The sequence below is a fragment of the Diadema antillarum genome, unplaced genomic scaffold (genome assembly GCF_040938485.1).
Source record: "Diadema antillarum isolate AM-2024a unplaced genomic scaffold, OU_Dant_1.0 seq00001660_RagTag, whole genome shotgun sequence".
In the NCBI taxonomy this organism is placed as follows: Eukaryota; Metazoa; Echinodermata; class Echinoidea; order Diadematoida; family Diadematidae; genus Diadema; species Diadema antillarum.
Window position 1 is genome coordinate 274,393 of NW_027272360.1, and position 26,471 is coordinate 300,863.

Here is a 26,471-nt window from a genome sequence, read left to right on the forward strand (position 1 = left end):
CTGACACTCAGAATATTGGTGTAACATTTTGAAGGCAGAGAAATTACGTCTATTTCCACCCCTACTCCTAAATATTACCGTTAGACGATTGACAGGCATTTTTCCTAGATGTGCTTCCTTTCTGTTTAAAGTATTTCATGACTATTAATGGGCAGTACTTGAAATAAAATATACAGAATGACTAAATTCTGCAGTTATATATTCACAGGTGAGTGAGGAATCTCTCCCACTACTTGTGGCCCGATTACTGACGCCACATTCTGGCCAAGATACTTTCGGCCAATACCCTGCTGGTTAGATGTGCCCTGAAGGGTCCAGATTCTCTGCAACTTACCGAAATGACTCCACAAGGCTATACATTGGGCCAAGTGAATAAAAATTTGTAGTTCAAAAGTAAGGAGTGTCACTCGTATATTACTAATAAAATAAAGCAAGTATCATGAAGGATATCTGAATTACATCACTGGTGGTGTTAAATCATTATTCACTTCTACTAGAACAGACTTAGTACAAGCCTGATAGGATATTGGCTATTGACTTCAAGAGGTTTGATGCATTGATATCTTGACGCAAGAATAAACCAATGGAACGTCACTCCATATTGATTCCACTTTGGAGTGCCTCCTTAGTGGAGTACACGTCATCTCGATGAACATTAAGTCCAAGTATCCTCAGCAAAGTTCACGTGACCATTTATCACACCTCCCAACAGGATGCAGGAGTTCCACATAAATAGCTACAATACTCTGCTTTTTTTTTTACTGTTTCCATATCAACAAATATATGGTCAATATGTACAGGCCAAACTTAGCAGCAGGGATGGGGGGGGGGGGGGGGAGGGGAAGGTGCCTATTTCGTACCGAATGCACCAACGTCATCATCTTCCCGTACTCCCATACTCTGTGGATGAACAGAAACAAATATACAGACAAACAAAAATCTGTGAGTTGGGATTGTCATTTCATGATTTATCACAATCAAAAATAGGCAAAAATGCCATTCTTACAAAATAATTTGTGTTCATTAACAGTTACATACAAGAACATTGCGGATGTATTTGTGGAAGAATTTTAATATTGAGGTTACTGTTTTGCATTTCCTATCATTTGTTTTCTATCTTGTCAGTTCCTTTTTGCTATTTCATTGCCATTTGGGTCAAATTTGCGATGACATTATTTCACATTTAAACCGCTATGCAAAAATCAACTAGTACATGTCACTGACAGTGCAGATGGTAGTTTCGAACAAAAGTTTTTAACAAGAGACCCGCGGGTCTAGCGCTCACCTGAGTATCGCAAGTTCACCTTTCACGCAGTCACTAATCTAAATTATTCACAGCTCTACCAAAATTTGACGAGGCATTCTCAAGTGGAAGATGAAAATGTACAATAAGGGCCCAATTTTTTCAAGATTCCTTAATTTGGGGGAATTGGGGCCCCCTGGGGCCCTCTGGGTGGGGCATGGTGCCCAGTTTGATAAATTGAGATCCTGACCACCTAGGGATGCTACCTGCCAAGTTTGACAAAAATCCATCATGAGGTTTTCAGGAAGAAGATGAAAATGTACAATTCAGGCCCCCATTTGGACCCTTCCAACCACCCCCCTCCCCCCTACCCCCAAGAGGGGCACCCCTGGATCTCCTATGAACAAACTTGAAACTACAGTCATTAATGTACTCACTCATAGTATTATCTCAGCTCTATAACTTCTGATTCTAGAGAAGATTTTTAAAGATTCCTTCATTTGGGGGGTTTGGGCCCCCTGGGGGCCCCCTGGGCAGGGCATGGTGCCCATTTTAGCAAATTGAGATCCTAACCCCCTAGGAATGCTACCTGCCAAGTTTGGTGAAAATGGGTCATGGGGTTCTCAAGAAGAAGATAAAAATGTACAATTTAGGCCCCATTAGGACCCCTCCTCACCACCCCCCCCCCCCCCCCCCCCCGGGTCCCAAGGGGGGCACCCCTGATTCTGCCATGAACAAACTTGAAACTACAGTCATCAATGTGCTAACTCATAGTATTAACCTAGCTCTATCACTTCTGGTTCTAGAGAAGAAGGTTTTTGCGGATTCCTTAATTTTGGGGGGTTTGGGCCCCCTGGGGCCCCCTGGGTGGGTCATGGTGCCCATTTTAACAAATGGAGTTCCTAACCCCCTAGGGATGCTACCTGCCAAGTTTGGTGAAAATGGGTCATGGAGTTCTCAAGAAGAAGATGAAAATGTACAATTTAGGCCCCATTAGAACCCTTCCCCACCCCCCTCCCCTGGGTCCCAAGGGGGGGCACCCCTGATTCTGCCATGAACAAACTTGAAACTACAGTCATCAATGTACTAACTCATAGTATTAACTTCGCTCTATCACTTCTGGTTCTAGAGAAGAAGATTTTTACAGATTCCTTAATTTTGGGGGGTTTGGGCCCCCCTGGGGGCCCCCTGGGTGGGGCATGGTGCCCATTTTAACAAATTGAGTTCCTAACCCCCTAGGGATGCTACCTGCCAAGTTTGATGAAAATCGGTCATGGGGTTTTCAAGAAGAAGATGAAAATGTAAAAAGTTTACGCACGACGCACGACGGACGACGGACGACGGACGACGGACGACGGACGACGGACGACGGACGACGGACGACGGACGACGCACGACGCACGACGGACGCCGGACGAAGGGCGATCGCAATAGCTCACTTGAGCCTTTGGCTCAGGTGAGCTAAAAATACAATAATACACATAATGCATTCACATGCACTGTCCAACACATTATTGCTTGGGAACGTTTTGCTGCAGACCACATCACAGTGGCAGCACTGAATTTCACTGCAGCGTATCCTACAAGGGAGAGAGGTTTGATGAAACTGGTCAAGCTCTGTAAATCTGCATCATAGTTACCTGATGCTACATCACATCTTGTTTTGCATAAATGATACTCTTTCTTGTAATGAGCTCAAACACATTGGGTACACTAAAATGTACACTTAACAGCCCATCACAGTACGTTAATCCCTGTCCCGGGACATTATTTTTTCATAGCTGGGTAGATGGAGTGAGTCCTGTGTTAACAGACACTACAAGCGGCCAGTCAGGGGGGTGTTGGACCAACTACAACCCATGACCCCGAGAATGAATGCTCATAATGTCCAATCCCACAGACAAGCGCACTTTCTCTTTGCCTACGAATGGTGAGAAGAGGTGCTTTTGTCTGACTTGAACCTAGGACCTAATGACTGATGGCTCACACCACCCCATCCAACACTCCAGCATGTTCCTTCTCACCAAAAGATTGGAGCAAAAGCACATGCCCTTCTACTGTATGCTACCCCAACTTACCTTCTGTACATATTGTGGGTTGACGGCAATCCCTTGCTCCATGCTCTTCAATTTATCATCCAGGCTGATACACTGTTGCATCTGCAGTAATGAGGAAGGTTGTTGTTTTTGTTTGTTTGTTTTTTACACTGCACCTTTCCATCACACTGACAAGCTCAAAGCATTCTACATTATAAAATGGGTTCAAGAATGTAGCCAATAGGAAGCGCTGAAATGAGACACACCTCCTTCCTTTACTTCAGTACAACTGCACTGCCTGTAATCCTATGGTAGATTGCCGATCGTCTGTGCGCGCGGCGGCTCCTTTGATGAATTGCATGCATACGCGTACGCGCTGTCAATCCTGTAAACAACTTCTAGTTCGGGCTGCCGGCCGGCCGGCCTGTCTTCCCTTGTGCATAACATATGTGGCGTACGTACGTATACTGTACTATACGTACACTTTGTACAGTACAGTAGACCAAGCGTTATAGGACCGGACGCGTACATGGAGTCACTTTGAAGAGCAAATCCAACGATTTAGCAGGTTAATTCTCACGCCGTTTTCAGAGTATGTTGTCTAGTAGGCCTATATGAGGAGTCTATATCAAGTCTTTAAGGTAAAGGGTGCATATTCTATGTAAAATAAGTAAGTTTTCATGCGGGTATCCGGAAACCCAACCCCCCATTATACTTATAGTAATATACTGTATGTGCGGGACTTCCGCGAGTGCGACGTGCGTAAAAGTTTGGGACGAACATCTTCGGACGTCTTGACCCACAAAGGTACGTGAAAAACGCTGAAAAATGATGTTAGTTTTCGAATTTTCGACCCATTTTATAAAACAAATGATGCACAGGATTATTTCGTGGCGTTAGTGTAGGCGTAGCTCACTCTCGGGTATTTACAATGTAGTGCAACATGCACTCGGCTTCGCCTCGTGCATGTTTCACAATTGTAAATACCCTCGAGTGCACTACGCCTACACTAACGCACTCTATCCTGTGCATCATTTGTATAACATCACTACTACATGCACCACAGTTATATATTATGAGCATATTTTGTGAATCGATACTTGTGAGACAATTTTGAAAGAAGCAAGACAGGCAATCAAGAACCACAGCCACACCCACCTTGAAGGCAATATACATTTTATTTGTGTAATAGGAGGCAATATTTTGACATATTGTTCAGTTTGCTAGTATCAGTGGACTCAAGAAATTTGCAAAAATTGAACCACAGTGAAATATCATGCCGATACTGTCTTGTCCCAATCACTGGACTCAACTGTGTACCTGAAGTGCCGTCACTCACCAAACTGGGAACGGTTTTCGCTATCCTATGATACACACTGTCAAATCTGAGCACAATAACATTAATCTTCCTCCCGGGTACCCATTCATACACCAGAGTGAAAAGGAGCACTGTAGATGGGGTGTCTTGCAACAGGACACAACTGTCATGGCAGGACTTGAATCCTCGCCCTGCAGATTGGTAGAGCAGTCTACTATACCATGACACCTCTTTATAACACAGGGAGCAAGAGAAAGAAAAACTGGCCAGCAAAATAAATGGGAGAGATTCAATAACTGCTCCACTTTTGAGCTATGGACAAATGTCATTCCATTCTCTTAATACATCTAAAATATATGAGGTAAAAGTAATGGAAGATATTCATGACCTTGTTTATCTCACACTAGCAAATATTTCTTTTGGAAAGTCATGAAATGTTTGCAACGAAGAAGAGACACACATTTCACTTTTGCATCAAACTGATCCCTTCATTCAGAAACACACAGAAGTCACTGAATGCATCAGGTGCATGATATCCATTCCGTGTACAATGTGTACAATGTGCAAAGCAAGAAAGGGTACAAGAAAGAAGGGAAAGGACAAAAGTCAGACCATGGATATCTCTCTCTTTCTATCTTACCTGCTGCTCCATGTGTCTGAGAACTGCCGGGTTATCGTACTTCTCTGGGTTGTCGTGGAAATGGACCATTCCATTCTGTTTGCTAATCGTCGCGTGGATCTCTCCATCTTCAATCTGTCAGCACATGAAAGGTTGATACAGCATTAGAGCAAATATCTTAAGAAACATTTTTAGATGCATATCAACTTTGCTGTTTGCATAAGTTAACAACTTTATACCATGGTACACTGTACTAAGCAAATAACTAGACAAGACTTGGGGAAATGCTCTTGACTGAGACTTGCACCAGTGCTGGTTGCATAACAGACAAACATGGGTTTGCAGCATACTATGGTAAGCTATATACACTAAAAAGGCAAATGATAAGACAATCTTCTTGACGTAACAATGGAACCTTTGTGTAACCCTGACTGTGCTACATGTATGTATGCCAACTGCCACAAAAGCTGTACTACACACACTGGCATAGGTGTCTGGAAACAAATTATTTTAGAGATTGCCTAATCTTTCTCATCCATACTGCATCACCATGGCCATGACCATGGCCCATGGGTAGGCTAATCCACAACTAGGTCAAATTTGAATATAATCATTATTACTAAATGCTGATGAACCAGCTGGGCAAGTGAAGCTAAGTGCCCAAGTTCTCAAAGGGTTAACCCATTTGCATTTAATAAACAGTAACACTGATGGAGACCCACCATGTTCCTGACATACTGTTCTGCCTCCTGGGCTGTGTGTAGATGGACTCGTCTGGCGATGTCACTCAGGGAGAGAGTTAAAAAGGTCTACAGGAAGACACGGAGACAGAAAAAAGAGAACAAGCAATACAAAACCAAATCTTAGCTCACAACTACTAGGAAGAACACCTGTATAAAACATTGGATTGCACCGCTATGCCAGCTAGTGACGAAACACTCATTGAGCAATTACCAAATGTGTGTTTTTTCACTCTGACCAAGACTAGTCCTGAGTATACTCGGACAGGTGTCTATGAGAAACATGTCTTGTAGCTCATCCTCATTGAGTTAAGATCTCTAGTAGCTTTAACTTCCATGAACAAAAGACAGAAAGAAATGTCAATAGTTCCTTCACAATGAGTGAAATGTGCCTGATAAACAGACATATCCCATCACTGAAACCCAAACTAGCATGAGGCACTGATATACAACAATCAATCCCTTACAGAAATACAATGATTAACACATAAAGAATTTCTTAATCTGAGCAGTGACTGCAAAATACAGATATGAATTAATTCATGAAAGCAAGCTATGCTAAAATATGATACCTAACTGTCAAATCATTTACTCTAAGAGATATCATTTCCCTTGATATTCAGACACTGATAACGAAACATTGATAACCACTCTGAATGAATTGTCACTTACTTTTGTCAGTCTCTGGATGTTTTTTCTGTACAGGGAAGAGACCACTTGCTTGGCGAGACCCATGTTCTGGTCCTGTGGAGTTGAAGAAGGTACACACATCCAACTGAGCAATCTCGTACAAATAGCATATCAGATCTAACCACTGCATTATATGACCCACAATTATACACCTCCTCCTTCTTTCACTTCTTCTTCTCTTCCTTGTGTATGAAGTATGTGATCAAGGAGGGTGTACAGACATTAACTCCTTTCATTTCAAAGTTCTATATTTTTTTATCCCTCCTCAATGTGTATATTGCCTACCATTCCTACCAACCACTCATTCTCCACAGGATGGTAAGAACATGCTCACTGAAATATGGAGATTGAGTGGGTCCACTTTCAGGACCACGCTCACATCCAACAAAGAATACATGGCATACCATGAAACCTTTCACCCCTAGAAAAAAAGATCCAAAAAAGTTCTAATCGACCAGGTAAGTCATATAGTGGGCAGCCTCATATTGCTCAACTTACCAGACTACTTCTTTCATATTTGTGGGAAGTCATCAATTAAGGATTTACTTTTCACTTTCCTGATATCTTTAAAACTCCTAAAAATGGCAATATCTAAACATAAATTAGGTTTGGTGAGTAGAATCATATCTTCAAATTCATGAAATTCTTCCGTCAAGATGTTTTCACTGCAACTGATTGTCAATCAGTTGCAATGAAGCATATCTTACTGTGTACCTAACCCATAAATCACTAGATGCATTACTTGTGAGCAGAACTTGGACCAAAATACTTTTACAACAGGGCTGGACTGTTTCACAATACACATAGAGAACATTGGATTCTTTTAGTACCTAGCTCAGCTTCAGTATTTGCAGATCATAACAGAGAAATAACGATGCAGAAAGATGATGAAGGAAAAGATTGCCCAGTTTTTGTCTCAATAGGCAGATTTCTGCCCTGCCAATCAATGAACACTACTAATACAAATGATACATAATCAATATGTGTCAAAACTGGCACACAAAAATTGTTCCTCTCTCTCTGAAAAATTGTGGGCCAAAAGTCTTCAGAAAGGACAGCCCAGAATATTTTTCTCACCCTATTGAGCTGGTCAGCGTGTTTGTCCAGGACGTTGCTGACTTCACCTGGGTTGTTGGAGCCGTAGGAGTTTGCAACCTCCTGGTAAAGTTGGCTCAGTGGCTGGGCAGAGGGAAAAAATAATACGGTTGTCATTTCTACAATTCATAATCACAGCACACAAAGTTTCTTTTCTCATAGTTATCTCTAGTCTTCAAGCACACAAAAGAAAGAAAACATATCGTCACTGAGGCGACAAGACCTCATATCTACAAAATGTCAAATGTTCAGGAGAGCAAAAAAACATGGCAGCCAAAGCACTGAATCCAATGGGATAGACATTCCTTTGACATGCTGTGGTGGCTTCATTTTTGGGGTAAGATATCTAGGATTTGGACAGGACATCACTTAACTGATTAACTGACCATTAATCAAAAAAAGTCATTTTCACCAAAATTGCAGATGCAAGGTCTTGTCACCCCAGCGACGACATACATTGTATTTTCTTCATATTTTCTTTATATCGTGGTCCATGCCTGATGTCACAGAATGGAGTAGTCTTCTCATCACGTGATGCAGCACAGAAACCTTAAAATTCATAACTTTCCAACAGATTGCCAAATTTTCCTCAAACTTCACCGATGTGCTCTACCGATATTGCAACATTCCCTAAATCCACATATCAATTTGGGTTTCTTTCTCCTTTTAAAGAACCTACACATTAAACTGTAATTTTAACAAAGCTAGTTTTCTTCACCCAAACATTACATTTTTTGTATTCTTTCATTTTCTACCCGTGGTAAAACAATATTTTGCTTCAACAGTGTTTTTTGTTGGTCCCAAGGCTGTGCAGCAATGAGAATTTATCTGTACCTGAAAAAGAAAAAAGATTCCTTACTTTGATGAAACGGTTGACCACTTGTGACGTGTACTTGGGCAGAGTGGGGACCTTGCCATGCTGTATGAGACAAACGAGGATGAACTTCTTGTAGGCCTCCAGCATGATGTGGCTTACTGCCATAGAGGGCGTCGTAATGGCCTGTCAGAATGGAAAGGGAGATTGCACAGTGTAGTTTGATAAAATATGTAATAGAAAGGACCACTCATGAATAAATTTGCAAAACGGGTAAAGAAAGAAAAGCAACAAACCCAGCTGACAGCATATACTATTGTACTTTCTTGAATGAATCTTTGAAGACAAAAATATTGAAAGGCACACATGCATGAGCTTCAGGTAGTATGGACCAGGCATGGGAAAACTTCAAATAATTTATCTGCTCTCTACTGCTGTCACACAGTGCTAGCAAACAGACTGTTATTTCATTGCAACTAAACCATCCACCATAGAAAATAAAACCAAAACTGACAGAAGTAGACAACTTGACCGACATATACGAAAACCAGAATCATTAAAAACTTTGGCAATTAACATCAATGTTTGGAACGGTCACACACTTGCACACATTGAGGATTTTTGCTCTTCACCCTCGTGCACGTATGGAGGGATGTAAAGACATTTATGGCACCTGTAAGAATATATACATGACCATGTGACAACCTGTTACTCACCACTTCAAAGAAATACGCTGCTCTATCCCAGTTCTTTAGCGCTGTGTAGATCATGCCACCGTAGTAGTAGAAGCACAGGAAATGTGTAGCATCGAAATGCCCGCCCTGCAGTAAAACAATGCCAGAATTGATGATCACTGCAAAGTCGTCTTCTCTATAACATTATCGAGAGCTAAAAGGGTCTAAAGCAGTGCGCAATGGGAGCATATGTGTGCTTTCAATGTTCTTGCAAGCTAAATCCTGAATTCCGAATTCAGCTTCCCCATAAAGAGTGCACATGCAATCAATGAACTTGAAAAAACTTGAAAAATCCTTATGGAATTCACTCACCTCTTTACTAATTTCAGTAATGTCTGTGTCCAGAATGGGTAAGGCAGGTTTCATACATTTGGCCACCAGACAGAGCTGTCAGGAAGCAGAGACAAAAATGACATAGATACAATCTATTCAAGAATCACAAAGGACATTTCACTGCTAGCTGTTATCACATCTTTAAAAGAATACACATGAACAGTCAGCATGGATCAGTATGATGATGATGTGTGTGGATAAGTACAATGCTCAGCATTACTCTTAAGTGGTGACTTTCTTGACACACTGTAATACTAATGATACTATCTGATGGCTGTTGTATCAAACTGTACTCTCTGTTGCAGTATCTACGCCATATGACTGCAAACATTCTGAGATGCTAATATTCCAACACAAGACACGGCCATTATTGTTGTATACAATTACAGTCAGTTTCAAATTTAACCAAAAGTGAACTTCACGGTGATTATGTAGTAAGTTCAAGCACAGACAGTGTTTAAGTTTAAAAGTTTCTACACATTTCTTCCACTCCCCTGACCCTGTCACTTTTTTTATTTTCAATAGTACAAGTGCTGTCTACAACATGCTTTATATCATTAGCATCATATAGGCACCCTACTTCAATTATCAAATGCTTCAACATTGTATATTTAGACTAATTTTGCACATATGTTATTGGCGTCGGGGCTCGCCAATAACGTCTTTTTCTAGTGGCCCCTTTGGGCCGCTAAAATCTTTGAATTTGGAATTTCGGTGGCCTGAATATTTTAAAGAAATGTGGTGGCCCGATATAAAAGGTTTTATAGAAAAAAATTAATTCTGAATTTTGCCTGCCCAATCATGGGCCTCTAGTGTGGTAAGACTTAGGACTGAGCAGGCAGTAGGGCAGCTTTCTTCTCACTCACCTGGCAGAGGTCTGCGTGTAAGGACGTCAGCTGGCCCGGGTGGATCTGGATGCGGGGGATGGCGTTGCGCAGGATGGCGATGCCCCGGATGGCCTGGTTTCTCTGGATCAAGCCCTTGGTCAGATGGTGAGCCAGTGATGCATCTACAACCACCATCAGGGCAATTCCGCGGTTAGTAACGTTACATTTAAACAAATTTAGATATTTATTTTTACTACTAAATCCCCATTTATTCATTTCAAGTCAAATCATATTACAAATATGTTTATTCTTCCCATATTCATGATATACAAAAGAATGAATACAATCCAATAAATATTAGAATTGCTATGGCAACTAAAAGGGGAGGTTAGTAACGTTACGAAAAAAGGACACAACAAAAAAAAATCAATGTCTTGTAACAAAAAGTGTGCTAAAATTCAAGGTACTTCAAAGAAAGTGTTGCATTAATTTCAATTATTGCATCATGACAAATGTTCACGCAATTTTGTTTAGCAGTTCGACCCATAATTTATTAGCTAGACCCCCAAAAGCATGGTTAGTAACGTTAAGGTTAGTAACGTTACATTTGTCCGAAGTAATTCCGCAGGTCATTTCACCCTTTTGTAATTGACGAAATGTCACATAACTTCTGGAGTATTCAAATGTATTCATCTGTTACCCTTTAGCAAAACTTTGAGGAAAAATTTTCAAAGGAACCCACTGTAATTTACATTTAAACGAATTTCAGCATCCCCAGTCCCACATGTACATTTTAAATGATGGTTTCAGATCTCACAAAACCAATAAATACGAAAATTACAATCTACTGAATTTGAAAGCCCTTTATGATTGGTGAACATCCATGGCATTAGTTGTTACCTAAATTAAAGAGTAAGATAAAGAGGCACATTTCTTTTATCCACGTCATGTCCACCTAACTGCGGAATTGCCCATCACCATCACCACAACAACAACAATGCAGTTACAGTGCACTCCAGTTATAACAAAATTTCCTTCACAACAAAGTAAGCTTCTGGTCCCAAAATAATCATCTGTATATTTCATATACTTTATCTCTTCAGGTCCAGCAAAATTTTGATACAATCAAAGAAAACTGCAGGTCCCAAGGACTTAGTTATAACGGAAGTTGTCTGTACTTATTGCTACTATATTTTAATCCTGTTTTGGTTTGTCATATAAAGTTTTTTATATCAGTTGGTGAATTGTGTGTTTGAGGTACCTGCTTGTCTTGGTCAAAAATTCAAATATCTTGACAGACCTTGATTCAAACAAGAATTTACTTGCCCCTTGATATGCTTGGAACTGTGAAACTTAATATGTGCCATGGAAATGCTTGTTGCAAAGACAGAGGTTTTACAATACAACAAATATCATCATGAACAACAACAACCATTTGTATCTGAGGATTCCTTGTTGCTGACATGGCATATGCCAACATAGTCTTGTTCTACTTCCTTCTGACACCAGCACTAGAAAATATCCTATGTTAGGCTTAATCCCATCTGATCAAGACAACAACAACAAAATATTGAAACCATGTATTACATTCTGTTAGTAGAGATAGCTGGCCTTACTAAATTAATAACTATACCTTGCTTATTATGATTATGCCAGCTCATGAAGTGCTCATCAACATTTTTTTTTTTTTTAATCTACCAATATGCCAACAGTATTTATTTTTGCAATTTTGCAACATGGATTTGAGTATGTACCACAGTCTATGACAAAATGATCACTAACAATGCAATCCATGAATAAGTTGCAAGTTGAGGAATCTTTTGAGTGAACAAACTTACAATTTTCTGTCGTGAACCGCACTTGTTCTCCATTGCATGTTGAGAAGAAGAGTTGTGTCTGAGAGAAGAGGGTCTCAAATTCTGTAACTGAGGGCGATGTGGCTACCTGAAACTTGACATTACTGTCATAAAAAGAAAAAAAAAGGAAAGGCAATAGACGGTCACAGTTGTGATACTGAACATTCAAAGGGGAATAAAACCACAATATGTGGATTGCGTGAATGCAGCAACATCAGCAGAACACATCAGTGACATTTGAGGGAAATCAGATAATCCGATGGTAGATCTTTAGTTGGTACACCAAGGCATCACATACTGCATCATGTGATGGTCGCTCAACAATAATACAAAAATTTGGTATCAATGACAATATCTGTATGGTACTGAAATGTACTGAATTTGCTGAAAATCGATTACGGGCAGGGTAAAGGGTTAATCACCTCAGAAGATTATGAAAAGTAATGAATCTAAGATAGCATGATACTTAATTTAGCTACTTCATTTATCTCTGCATCTCCCTTTATCCGTTATTCAGTAATGCATTAATTTATTCATTTTGTGTGTTGGATTTCTTATCTCAGTACATATCTATCCATCCATCCTAAATCTATCATGTACTTACATTTGAGACCCTGCATCACAAAACCAACCAAAAGTCGCCAGACATGTTCTTTTTTTAGTTAAGGGCAGATTCTGAAAGAGCAGACTTGAAGCTTTAAACTGGTGTATAACTCAATTCAAATGGACTCTCTTAACCTATCTAAATCTTGGAAAGAAAGCACATACTCTGGAAAAGTGTGAACTGAGAACAGAGGCTCTGAAGTACAGGATCTGCTCAAGCGCTTAAAGAGGACCTCCGGATGATTTTCAGACTTTTACACCTGAACAACTATAAATTAGTTAAACCAAGTGCAGAGTTTCTGAATTTATAGTAATCGGAATGAGAAATGAGAATGTTTCCAAAATTTATAACAAATTGCAATGAACAAGGATGATGACATGGCAGCCTCACCATAAGAATGCATGAGTTGGGGCTCAAGGAAGCAGAACAAAGGAATGAGGCATGCATAGATTCTTCACAGGTGTACTTGTTAAGCAGGTGGTATCGTAATGGAAATACACTGCTACATTTCTGAAATATGTGAGGCTCTGATGTCATCAACACTGTTCAGTGTAATTTATTCAAAATTTTCATTTTATTGGTTTCTCTGCTCAAGGGCAACAATAAATTCCACGAATCTATATATGGAGCTGTTGATTTATGTACTACATGATGTGAAATTATGAAAATCGTCCGGAATGTCCCTTTAATCTTTATCAAGCCATGCCAGCTGTGCGATGAATGAGACTAAAAAGAAAGTAAACCACCGGAGCAGCAACAATGAAGAGATTATCAGATTTAGCTGAAATTATATGTGCTTTAGTAACACATTCTGTCCTTGATTAATGCCAACTTTCAATGCAGTAGCATTATCCTTTCAGAAGTCATAAGAGCTGAAAGTGAACAGCGTGGAAAGGATTTCATTAAGAAATGAAAAGGGCCTCTGTGACATACTTGATCACACTTTACTCTACCATAAAGGGTTGTAGAAAAACTGCTCACAATCAATTTTCCCATTCATTTTATGATCCCAATCTTACAACTGATGTAGAGGAAGAATAGCTCTTTCAGAAAATACTAGTAAAACTCAAAATTGACTTGGTTGACCCATTTTACCCTTTCTGAGTCCTCACGAGAAATCAAGGGGTGTGACTTTTAGTTGGTTTTGTGATGCACAGTCACATGATTACTCATCAACTGAATGCTAATTTAACTGATTATTCACTAACTCCTACAATGAAGACAATAAACTTACAGGATAGCTAGAACTCCGATTGAGTGAAGCTGCGGGTCAAGTGTTTCCAGGATAGTGTCAAGATGTGCTGCATTCTTCCTCAAAAGGTCCAAGTATTTTGTGACCTCCTCACAAAGCTGTGAATAGTTTCCTGGTTCAAGCCATTGCCATTTAAGACAAGTGAAAAATCAAATATAGGCATGATTATGCTTGCAAAATTCAAGACACATACAAAACAAAAAATAAAGACAAACAAACAAACAAATCTCCAGATTTCCAAGATGTGCCTTTACTGTAGGATCTACGATACGGTATACTATTGACGCAAATCACCCATGATTTGACCATAATGCCATCCAAAATGTGAAAGCATGCTACATGTAGAAACCTACTGCATACGCCGTTATTTTTGTGAATTTCGCGAGCTTCGGGCTGATCGCGAAATTAAAGACACGCGAAAATATTACCCCGTCATACCTTATGTACAAATTGATGACAAAATGCATCCAACGCTGGCTGGACCAGATAGCGGCTGTTACACCGCCCAATACGTACGCTGCGGTGCGACTGATTGTGGAAGTGCAGTACAATGCTAAACATGCATTAAAATGTGCCTAGGGATGCCTGCAGCCCGACCAGACGATGTGTGCGCAGGGCCGTGTATTGGTTAGGATGCATGTTAGCCCGACCAGACGCCGTGCGCTACTAGCGCGAAACTTGTGTACAGCGACAGGGCCGTGTATAATAGGATGCATGTAAAACTTTCGCTAGCGCTAGCGCAGCTTGATCTGAAACTTTGTCGTCTATCTATTTGTTGCAAACAGGTGGGTACTGAGTACTTGTGAATGCCATAATTGTTTCGTTTTTATAAATCTTGTACTGTGTCTTTTCTATTTTCATTGAAGTCACAATGCGAATGGAAAAACGTTACGAGTACATTAGCAAGTGTTTCTCGGGCTTGGCAGTAGACCCTACTGTACTAATACTAGTATCAATCGCGAATTTAACAACACGCGAAAATGCCACTGATACCGTGATTCCCGAAAATATCTGTACGCGAAAATATTGGCGTATACAGTACTTTGAATGTGATTTCTGCACACGGTCAAGCCTAGACAGAAAAATCCATCTGTCCTCCAAAGTCTCTTATTTTGTTGACGTTATCGGCTCTCCTCCGTAGACAAACGGAATCGAGTCCCATATGTCACTGTACTTCTACTTCTACTTCTATGGTGCTTCTCATCAAAGCCTGTTCAGCAACTGGATGAGGGTTTGTGATGTGGTGCTTCAGACAGTGGATGCCATTTGTGCTTTATGCTCTTTCAAATGTATATATACAGGTGCTCACTGTGCAAGTAAAAACTATCTCTGCCATGCTTAGTTGGCTTCTATGGCTCTCTTGAACTGCTCAACAGAGGGCAGTTCAATGATGTAGTCAGAGCGGGTTGATAGATAGAGTTGCAACACTGGAAGTTCTTGCTGATTGGTCAATCCCTCAAAATAGTTCCCCCTGGTAGTATGATGTCAATAAGACCTTAGAAAACCGCATACCCTACTATGACGCAAACAATGTATTCATCGTTATTTTGCTCCGTGGCTCGCGCAAAGTAGAGTTACGCGCTCCGCGCATGGGTTTTGCGCGAGAGTGCAAAATAGCTTCCCCTCGTCGTCATAACAACAATAAAGACCCACAACCCGGGATTTTGAATTACAACAACAATTGTTAAGGAGTGGGACTACATGATATTTCCGTCCTTACATTTTGACGTTCGCCCATCAACATCATCCAGGAGTGTTAAAACAACTCTGAAAATATTTCATCCTTTCCGGTTGTTTGCATCCGTTTCCTTAACTTCGACAGTAAGTACTCCTTTCTCTACTTCATTAAGTTCACATGATTGCCGTAAAAACAGGACATTTTTCTCAACAAGTCACACTCCCGTCGCAAGCAACAATGGTATCTCACACTACTGCTGGGTCCGGGTACTGCACGCCTATGTGAAAACCCTGTAGAAATAATTCATCTACATCGACGACCAGGGGGAACTATTTGACGTGACCTTTGTACCCCAGTGTCGCAACTCTATCTATCAACCCGCTTTGGATGTAGTGAGACTCTTAACAACTGTTCCTAATAATCCTAATATGGAGAATTGGGTGAGGGTGAAATACCTCACCCTTCTTGATTGCATCTAATGCACACTAAATCACAGCCACAGATCGGCAAACTTAAACTCGTAATACTAATAGAACTAGTAAAATCAAAATTTCATGAATACAATGCCCTCACCAGTTGTTTGAAATATTAAAGACTTGAGTGGAATCTTCATGGAAAAAGACACGGGTCCCATCACCAGCTCATCGCCACGCTAATATTAGACCTCTAAATACAACAATGAAAGCTAAATTTATATAATTCAAGCATTTGTGTGCACTTCTATAAAATTACCGTACTCTTTCTTTGGTGATAACTGAGCGTGGCAAATCGGTTTCCATGATAGAGCATCCCTTGCTTGCACAAATTTGAAACATGCTACTGTAAAAGTGCATATTTTCGCGTGCCTAATTTTTCGCACTCAGCGGGCTGAGAAGAGTTTCATGTGTTTTCAATTCCGCGGAATCAAGACATCAACTACTGGAACATATGGCAAGCAAAAATATTCGCGTGCTTTAAGTTTTATTTTCGCGCTAGTTTCGGGTTGCGCGAAAATTTCAACACCGTGAAATTTCCACTTTAACAGTAATATAAATAAGCATGTGGTGATAACCAAAGGATATAGAAGTGCACGCACTGTATGTGCGCGTGCGCTCTTAGTGCATTTGGTGATAACTGACTTGACTGATCACTGCGAAACACTGTCGAATCTGTTTCTGTGCCATTATAAGTATCTCCCTACACTCAGGCTACAGTAACAACCCATAACGTAGGACAGCACAGCATAATGTCCAGCTGAACTAATTTGTGTTGACTATTGTTGACTGATGACACCATACTTTCTACTAACAGTTAGTACAAAGTAGCTTTTTTGTTCAACACAACGCACATCAGGTGATCAGGAATGCCGACTAAACTACAAAATATAGTAGGCACACGAAGCCATCATAAATGTCAGTAGATGGGACTACAATATCCATTTCGGGAGGGTAATGGTTCTTATAGAGGAGTTTATTTCAAAAAGACACTCATAATCTGCTTTTCAAACCCATGCATGCGTTCATATTAGATGCTATGGAAATGAAGACATATTCTCACCATCTGTAGAACACGAAACGACAGAATTGACAAATCCTTCGAGTTGTGAAGCCATGTTTCACTAATTCGTAACTTCTTAAAAGCGCCCTCTACAGTTGCAATCTCCAATTTGCCGCATTATCTTCACATCCCATTATCCACCTCCCAAACATCACACCGATGATCACAAATGATGATGCAGACGATCCTGGATGATCTGCATCACAGGGGTGAGGTCAAAGAACTATAATGGTAGATGATACCAGAGTATGTTGGGAGATATTGTCAACTCTCAAATTTACTGTGCTGCCTTGAATTCAAATCAAGTTGTTGTTTGTTTGTTTTTTCCTCCGAGCTGTCTGTCGAGAGAAGATTCCATATTGCGGTGTGTAAAGTATTTCCACACCTTTTCTTTTAACGTGCGGTTACTATACACGCCTTGGTGCTATTCTCTGTAGTGTAATGTTCGATTTTTTTTTTGTCTCTTAAAAAAGATTGGAATACCCTGTAGGTAAACTCAATCCTTTTATCAGTTTGAATGTGATAAGATTCTCTGTTCGATTTCTTTATTATGTTATCGAGTGCTTTGATCAAACTCTTCCCAGTCTTATTTCTAATGGGAACGACCCATGCATATTTTGACAAGACATCGATACACGTTAACAAGTATTTATATCCCTTATTCTGCTTGGCTAAGGAAGACAAATCTCCCAAATCCATCTTCCACACATCATCCATACCGTACACAACAACTCTACTCCTAGAAAACTTACGCCTTAGTACTGGTCGATGCAAAGTGTATGTATCATTTCCCTCTAACCAACGCTTAATTCCTCGCCGAGTTGCATTTTGCACACCATCACTCTTTGCACTCTGATACATCTTTTCAACACCGGAAAAACTCGATTCGTGCGATGAATCAAAATATATTTCACGCAGATATTCATCCATCATCGCATTAATCTATACGACAGTCGGACAAAACCAGTCACACACGCAAGCACGCGCAAATCTGGAATGAGAAGTCACACACGCATACTACCTGTAATAAAAGACGCGACAATTAACAATTTTTTTTTCACGAATTTCCAATTGTGATTTCACTCCGCACGATTAAACTTTAATAAACTCAATACATGGTTGAGGTAGATTCAAAACATAGCGTAACTTCAAACGAATTGGAAACATATTGACAAAGTTATAGCAAAAACAAACAAACACACACACACAAAAACCCACAAAACTGTATAGACAGTAAATGTACAAGTTTAGCCATTGGATTGCCCCCCCCCCCCCCATCTCATCTCATCTCTCCCATTACTGTTCCTTCAATTTGCGTTTCACAATGTTCTTAACTTCCCTTTTCGGAAGACAGAGATGAAAAAATTCTGATGCCTCCGCCAAGCAAACCATTTTTCGTCTTCAAACATTTAATATTTGATATTATAAACGCAGTCCAAAAAGTGGAAAAATCGTTTTTGCGTTAACCTCTCCCACGATGCCTCAAAATACTTGTCTACAACCTCGTCCCACAACAGCCACAAACACTCCTCGTGGTCAATTTGGCTGTTATACCCTAACTGACAGCCGATGCATGACTCTTTCACAAGTTCGTTTATAATGCATGAAAGGGCCCGGACGACCATACACAAATCTAAGGGGCTTGGTTAAATTGTTGATTAACCAGCATCTAATAGAAAAGCATAATCATGTGATCTTGTGACACATTATTCAGGGAGCCTAGTTTCCCCACCCTCCCCAACATCTCAATGTGATCACATGTTGAATTTTGTGCAGAAAAAAAAAATCACGATGATGCCTGAACGGTGCAGGATTATCATAAGACCATTTGGATCATATGGTCTGATATAATTTCGGTATACATGTACAATACTCATTAACAGGACACGCTGACTTCTCTTTAATAGCGATGATGCAAGATGTTGGAATCTAGAACATCTGACTAAATTCTAAAATCCCATAGACCTAATAATTGTGAAATCAGTGTTAAAATGAATCATATATGGGAGTGTATTACCTCGACGTGTGTTGTACTTGTTTATATCTGAGCGGTTGTTTGCGAAGCAATAAAGAGTGTTTTCTTTTTTGCCTCCGTATTGTTTGTTGCCTTTTTCTTTCCAGCATGATAAAAGATGATCCAATCAAACTTAAAATTTATGTGAGATGTAATTGTGAATTCTATAGGTTTTTCAGAAAGCCCCTGATTTTTTTTTTGTTTCGACAATGTTTTTATACATTATGTTGGGTTTTTTTTTTTGAAGGATAATTGTGGAAGACTATGGACTTCCTGTGGAGATGGGATCAGGAAGTGTTCTCCTATGTAAAGAACCACTTTGAGGTTTTTTCGGGTTTATGCTTCGTACTTCAAGCTTTCTGTGTCGGTGTGTGTGTGTGCTTGTGTTTTGAGTGTGTGTATGTGTATGTGTGTTTGTGTGTATGTTTCTACAGAAATGCCGCTGACGGTCTCTCTTTAGCTTAAACATGTCAAATGCAACACAAAAATACTTCGAAGACACTAGAAAACTCCTAAAATATGAATACCATACGAGGACATAGATTTCTATTTGATTTTTTTTTATTTACGTTATATCAATAATACAAATCAAACACATCCAATCTCCTGATTCTTTCTCCGTTTTTATATTATTATCTCAACAGTTTTTGCATTACTTCGGTAGTTTCAAACAATTGCCGTCCATACTTAATATTCATCGCATTGATTACATTATTTTCTCCACCTCTGGACAATAATTATGTTCTGCTAACTATCTAACATTTTCTTAGTAGAAGCTGACTACACCATAGCCTATGCAGCAACGATGAAGATGAAAAAAACAACAACAAAAGGCTACAGCTGACTCAATCATTTATCACAACATGTGACTTATTAGCATCAAAGTGAACGTAAACATTAGTCCAGCCATATTTCTATACAGACTAGGCGAAACCTAAGTACCTATAGACATGAGCTATACATCACAAGATATCATTATGATACTTGTCATCATTCCCGAATTCTTCCTAATTATGTACTTAGCTATTGAGAGAGGCGTGAATGTATTCTTTACAGATTGAATTGAATGGCTTTTTGAGAATAGATGTACAAAGATGATATAATGATATCTTTACATAAAGTACGTTATTTCGACAAGAACTCTCATGAACAACCACAGCCTTGTTCGTGTTGATGCGAGTGTGAAGAGCAGTCTAATTGGCTATCAAAATTCCGATTCCGACACTGTGGTAGAAGGTTGCTGATGACGTCAGAGGAACCTGGTTCGAACCACATGGTGGCGTCGTTCATCCTGTAGTAGCGACCTTCTTGGAAGAAGTAGACGAAGCCGTCGGCGAACAAGCTTGCTGCTTCGATGCCGCTCCGAAGTGCCACGGGTACATTGCTGAACATATTCGTAATGCGAGCCCGTCGTAGTAAGCTGTTGGTGCTGCTAAACTTGTAGGCAAAGCTCCCTGTTCATGCAGACATTGGAAAGGAAAAATAAAAACACTTTGATGATGAACATTTACCCGAACATTCCTATTCATGAACTTTGATTCAAATTGCAGGAAAGGTTAGAAAGCGCCTACAAGACACAGATATAATAATTATGATTCAGATAACAATGGTAATAATCACAATAAATCAGTACTGAATACAGACGAAACTAAGTTTAGCAATATGGTACACGGGATCACACCAGGGTCGAGAGGAACATCATGGGTGATAACATCTCGTCCGAATGCGTAAGCATTCGAACTCGGGACATCTGTTTGAAAGAAATTTGTTCAATATAGACATTACTCACACACTCGTACCTCCAGAGTCGCTAGCATTTTCTTTTTATAGTTCCAAGTAAGTTCCAGTAACCAGATTAAACAGATTAACATAATATATGAGATTGCTTATTTATCAGGAGAAACCGAAAAATGACAATATGAGTAGAACAGTAAACTTAAACTTTGCTCACCTTTGAAGAAGTATTTGTCACCATTTCCTGACTGGTAGGCGGCATCGATGTTGCAAGGAAGACCGACCCATCTTCGGTTAGTCGGGAAAGGCGGCTGGTTATGATTAGCGACCGTCTGACGATACACGAAACAATCCTGTCAACAAGATCAGAAGGGAAATACTATCCTAACTAATCGAGTCAACGTAATGTGCATTTGGCACCAAAGAATATTCAATAAAGTTCAATTTAAAGATCTTTGTTTTTTTTTATACAATGCACATAAACTCGACGACTAAACGTATGATTATACAAAACACATTATCCATCTTAATTACTTGATGTTAATGAGCAGGAATTGAATTGGCACTTCGGGCCATTGTTAATGCAAACGTTGATTTCTTAAACAGAATATTATGTCTAAAGAGAAGCAGTCATGAAAATAAGATTGATCCTTGCTACAAATTAACTTTTTCGTTTCTTTCTTTTTTCGTGATATACCTATATGTACATACCTGCACTGTGCATTGTGTACGTATACTACAATCATAAACAACTTTTTCATTACAGTTCCTGTCTAAACAAAATAATTGTGCTTTCAACATGGGTCAATGAAATAAAAGAATGACATCCATATTTCATGGTTGGAAATTGCTTATAAGCACAACGGAGTCAAGCAACTTACGCTGAAAAAATATGAGAAGATGCCATCTTGGAAGCTAGCGTCAAGAGCTGAGGGGAAATTCGTGCCAAACCTGACGTCGACTCGTCCCCACGTCGCTGTCGATTCGTCAAGTCGCCAGTAGTAGGGTCCTGTTAAAGAGAATAAACACAAGAAACGAAATGATTAACCTACAGAAATCTGAATCATTGTAAAGTTGCGAAATTTAGATTTTCAATTGCTATCGGAAGATAAAAACTTCTGCCAGCAAGCGGTGCTTAATGATAACATCCGTATAACATTAGATAAAAATCACGACAAGATCATTAGTGAGTAAGAAATGTAATCGTGACAGGCATACTCGTAAGGAAAAGGGTGTGTTTTACTCACCACTGATGGCAAAGACTCGGCCCCTGACATCTCGGATGACGGATTGAAAAGAACCGCTGCAAACTGTCCTGGGAGGGGGTGGGCTTGTAGGTGGTTGGCGTGTCGTGGTGGTTGATACCGTGGTGGTCGGTCGACGGGTTGTCGTGGTTGTTGGTCGCCCAGAGCCAGTGTTCGCTGATGATTAAACGGAAAGAGAAAGAAGAATGTAAGCATGGTAGGAATGCATGCTATGGTCAACATTAGCACGTACTAATGAGCATGTAACAAGAAACTAAACGTTAAAAAAAAGAAGAGATACAATATCCCATACATGCTGTTGATTACATCTATTTCGTTTTTCATGTAGATCTAAATGACTGTATCATACCTTATATATTCATGCATACATACGGTATAAGAAAGATTAAGATCAAAGATACTTACGTCCATACAGACTTTGAATTCCAAGGATGTCATCCCGATCGAGACGAAAATTGGGCTGGTAACCACGATAGTAGGGGTACATGAGGGCAGACGACACGTCCGAATGATACAACCCAAGACTGTGTCCAAATTCGTGGGCGGCAACTTGAAACAGGTTGGTACCTGATTGATAGAGAAAATATCAGTTAACACTTGAGGATTAGAAGGCAGAAGGGTGAGTTGCATCAAATGTACTTACGAGTTGATGTTTTAAAGTCTTCACCGAAATGAACAAGGGAATAATATAAGACATGTACTAGGGCAATAAGCAACTCACAAATTAAAAAGAAAAAATGAGTTCACATATCGGAAGACAACACATCAAATGCGACAATTTATTTTGTTGAGCAACTCACCCGAGTATGTATTCATAGTCCATGTCTCAGACTCGTCGAAATGGGCGTCTCCGTTTCGGGGAAGGAAGGCGTGAGCGAGTACACCACCACGACCGTCAAACCGGATACCATCGCCGTGCTCGTAGCTGCCGAACAAGATCTGGATATCGACTGAACCAGGTCCGATGACTTCCTGGAAGCTTAAGCCTGACACATCTTCCCAGACCTGTGAAACAAACAGCGCCAAGGAAAGTCGATTTTAAACAGACGTGCACACACTCGATACTGAAGTGATATACTGAAGTGATATCAGTGACTGTTTGTTGATTGCATGATACTTTACCAAGATACAATAAGGGCCCAAGGAAGAGTGATATTTTCGTTGTTGTTTCACAAGCATGAAAGGATGATTTAAACATAAAGTCTGCTTTAGAAGTGTTTTCATATCATTATTCATCATAAGCCTAAAAAAGAAAACATGCGCATATGATAGCAGACTATTTTCATCGAAATAAAAGAAACTCAATTCGATTGGATGTTAACAGGTGAAATCTTTGATACGTCCAACTGCCAAACAGTTAATAAAATCGTCTTACCTGGAAAGCTCGTCTTATTTCGCTCTTCACCTGGGATGACGATGGGATATCGGCGGTGAGGGCGCCAAAGCGGTATGTCACACGACTGTTGAGCCATTTGGTTCTAGCAGCCACGAAGGGAAGCACGTCAGGCACTCCGCAGCGAGGTGTGTTCAGAATCTCGACGGTTGCATTATCAAGAATGCCTGTCAACGACAAAGAAAAAAAAAAAAGATTGAGTAAATAGTTTTGATACCTAACTTATTGTGTACAGCGCACGGCGTTAAAAAGTAATGACACGTATATAAACGTAGGTGGAATATAAAACGAGGAGATAATGTACATTTTCGGGGGGGGGGGGGAACTCCAGACAGATGGGTCATTATTTTCAGTTTGTACAGATACTTCGAAATCGAATCCTTTTTGCACTAATTCTAAGGTACAAACGATGGTGCACGCTTGTACACTTGTCCTTGTCCCTAAAACGGATGTGCAATATAATATAAAAAACCAACATGTGTAAACTCTCTGTGGACTAAAACAAAAGGGAAGAAAAAAAATGTGTGGCTTGGTTTTCCAAGTGCCAACTGCAATATATCAAAAGCTATTCTGGTTTAAGACGAGATAATAGTGAGTGACCTCACCTGTTTGAGGAATACTAGCGTTCCTCTGGAAGTCCATTAGAACAGTGGTCAGATTGACTTCGGTATTTGGGTTGAAGGAGGAGCCTGGTGGCAGATACCCGAACTGCTCAAGTTGACCCTTTGTGGAGAGAGGGAAACAAGAAAATAACAGAACAATGAAAACCAATCAACTAAAATTTTCTATACTCTAGCTTCGATTACTCAGTTCTTTGATGGATTGTGGTTTGATTGCCAATTTGCAAACTCGTATTTTTTTATAGTAATATCCTGATATGGAATAATATAGGTTTTTAAGACCAATGCCCTGTCATATACAGTTTCATTTAAGAGTCATGAATTTTAATCAAATGCGCACAGGAATTGAATTATCATCATTCAAAATCGATTTCGCATTTGCGCATTCTGATTCATGATTACGCTTACTAAGTATGTTTTCGGCAATGGTTATTCAACTTCGTCTCAACCTGTCCCCAGCTCATTCCCAATATTCAAATTCACATAAATACGGGGAAACAAGTTCATAAAAGGAACATCGAGAATAAACCAGTACGCCGATGTCCATCTTAAAAGTACATGACTTTGACATTGATCTTTCCCTAACAACGAATATGAAAGCTCTAAACGAGAAATCGTCGGACCAAAGTCTTTCGATCGTTTAATCAAACATACGAAATAGAATGTACATAAAATGAAAATGGATAACAACTTTACGAAGTCTATGATGCCATACAAAGGAGTTCAGTATAACCATGATAACTAGCAACATTAGTTTTTTAATGCATTATAGGAGTTGACTCTACATGTATTATAAATCAATGGATCATCATTCAAAATCAAACTTTTGTAGCAAGTTGTGAGGCTTACTTTGAGTTTCGTCACTTCTGACAGTTCGATGCCATCTTCAACAACTACCATGGGAGATCCGGATGGCTGTGCCGTCGTCGTGAGAAAATCTTGGATGTCAACGTCGCTCTGGATTGAATCAGTTGAAGCTTTCGCCACGGTAATTGATGTCCACAACCTACACAGGGTAAGCAAGGTGATCAGATAGACTGGTTTGTCCATCGTGGATGTGAAGCTCCTAATGTGTTGATTCGAGAAGGACTGATATTTTATTCTCCAAAGTTTCCCTTGGTTAGAATGTGATTAGAACCTTCCTTCTCGGTCCCATTAAAGGGTCTCTCCGAGAGTGACGACATAAAGAAGACTCTGCTCTTCGCTGATTGCCTAGCCAATCAGCAGGTGCCCTCTGAGAAGCGAGCGTGTATTGGACGTTCAGTGTCGCTTTGGTTTAATACAAAAGAAGGGCAGCCAGGCCTTGTAGTATTGTTGCTGCTGCTGTATCCGGGTTTTGCTTTCAATTTGTCCATGGGTGTTAAGGTGTAGGTGTATTAAGGGATTAGATAACTGACACCTAGCTCACCTGAAACCATCTTCTATTCTTCCTCCCCTCTCCTACTAAGTAGCTTCAAATTAACTTGAAGTTGAACGTGTTTCTATCTCCATGACAACGATAAGTATTTCAGTCCTTATTTTCATTTGCATGGTGTTACGGTTGAAATTGTGACAAAGCCAATAACATTCCCCTGTCAGTACATTGCACAAGTTTGAATTTTTAAGTTTATCCCCCAGCGAAACATATGAGGAGAAAATGGCATGATCATACGGCAAACAAAAATTACTCCCATAATTATACGTAATTTTTTGCTATAATGTAAAGCTGATATCGACAATTTGTATCAAACAAAATCAGGTGCTCGTAATTCTTCGAGAAATATTGTTCATGACTTCCAGAATGCCAAGGAATATTAAAAACCAATTCGGAGATGCATTTCAAATCCTAAATAATTGATGACTAGAAAAATAATGATGGATCGTATGTGATGTATATAAACCACGGAGGTCGTATCTGATTTTATTTGTGATAAAGGAATCGTGCATTTACATTTGGTTTTATAACACCTTTTTCTACTTACAATTTACTAAGTGTGATCGTGGTAGAAGCTATGACAGGATTACAGTCATGATTCCACACTTCATGAGGATGGTATGTAATGACATGATGTGATATCTTGACAGTGAAAT

The 26,471-nt window shown here is 39.8% G+C and overlaps 2 protein-coding genes across 2 annotated transcripts; both read right to left on the reverse strand.

The window, feature by feature from the left end:
• Nucleotides 1-849: 849 nt before the first annotated feature.
• LOC139711479 (COP9 signalosome complex subunit 3-like) lies at nucleotides 850-17,456 on the reverse strand. Its single transcript, XM_071623357.1, has 13 exons — nucleotides 17,376-17,456; nucleotides 14,144-14,273; nucleotides 12,288-12,409; nucleotides 10,489-10,631; nucleotides 9,602-9,676; nucleotides 9,272-9,376; nucleotides 8,601-8,741; nucleotides 7,724-7,825; nucleotides 6,629-6,700; nucleotides 5,939-6,025; nucleotides 5,238-5,351; nucleotides 3,322-3,402; nucleotides 850-900 (listed from the first exon to the last, which is right to left on the reverse strand). The coding sequence occupies exons 1-13, from the start codon at nucleotides 17,428-17,430 to the stop codon at nucleotides 850-852; spliced, it is 1,278 nt and encodes a 425-aa protein (XP_071479458.1). The 5' UTR covers nucleotides 17,431-17,456.
• A 2,699-nt stretch (nucleotides 17,457-20,155) lies between these two features.
• LOC139711459 (hatching enzyme-like) lies at nucleotides 20,156-25,451 on the reverse strand. Its single transcript, XM_071623338.1, has 10 exons — nucleotides 25,251-25,451; nucleotides 24,387-24,504; nucleotides 23,764-23,948; nucleotides 23,189-23,393; nucleotides 22,794-22,955; nucleotides 22,371-22,544; nucleotides 22,005-22,132; nucleotides 21,341-21,476; nucleotides 20,613-20,843; nucleotides 20,156-20,181 (listed from the first exon to the last, which is right to left on the reverse strand). The coding sequence occupies exons 1-10, from the start codon at nucleotides 25,449-25,451 to the stop codon at nucleotides 20,156-20,158; spliced, it is 1,566 nt and encodes a 521-aa protein (XP_071479439.1).
• Between the last annotated feature and the right edge of the window lie 1,020 nt (nucleotides 25,452-26,471).

Coding starts and splice junctions, on each gene's coding strand:
- LOC139711479 (XM_071623357.1), bottom strand. CDS start 17,430: ATGGCTTCACAACTCGAAGGATTTGTCAATTCTGTCGTTTCGTGTTCT. Junction 14,274..17,375: donor CGTTTCGTGTTCTACAGATG/GTGAGAATATGT, acceptor GGCTTGAACCAG/GAAACTATTCACAGCTTTGT. Junction 6,026..6,628: donor ACATCCAGAGACTGACAAAA/GTAAGTGACAAT, acceptor GTCTTCCTGTAG/ACCTTTTTAACTCTCTCCCT.
- LOC139711459 (XM_071623338.1), bottom strand. CDS start 25,451: ATGGACAAACCAGTCTATCTGATCACCTTGCTTACCCTGTGTAGGTTG. Junction 23,949..24,386: donor CGCTAGTATTCCTCAAACAG/GTGAGGTCACTC, acceptor TGTCGTTGACAG/GCATTCTTGATAATGCAACC. Junction 20,844..21,340: donor TGACAAATACTTCTTCAAAG/GTGAGCAAAGTT, acceptor CTGCATGAACAG/GGAGCTTTGCCTACAAGTTT.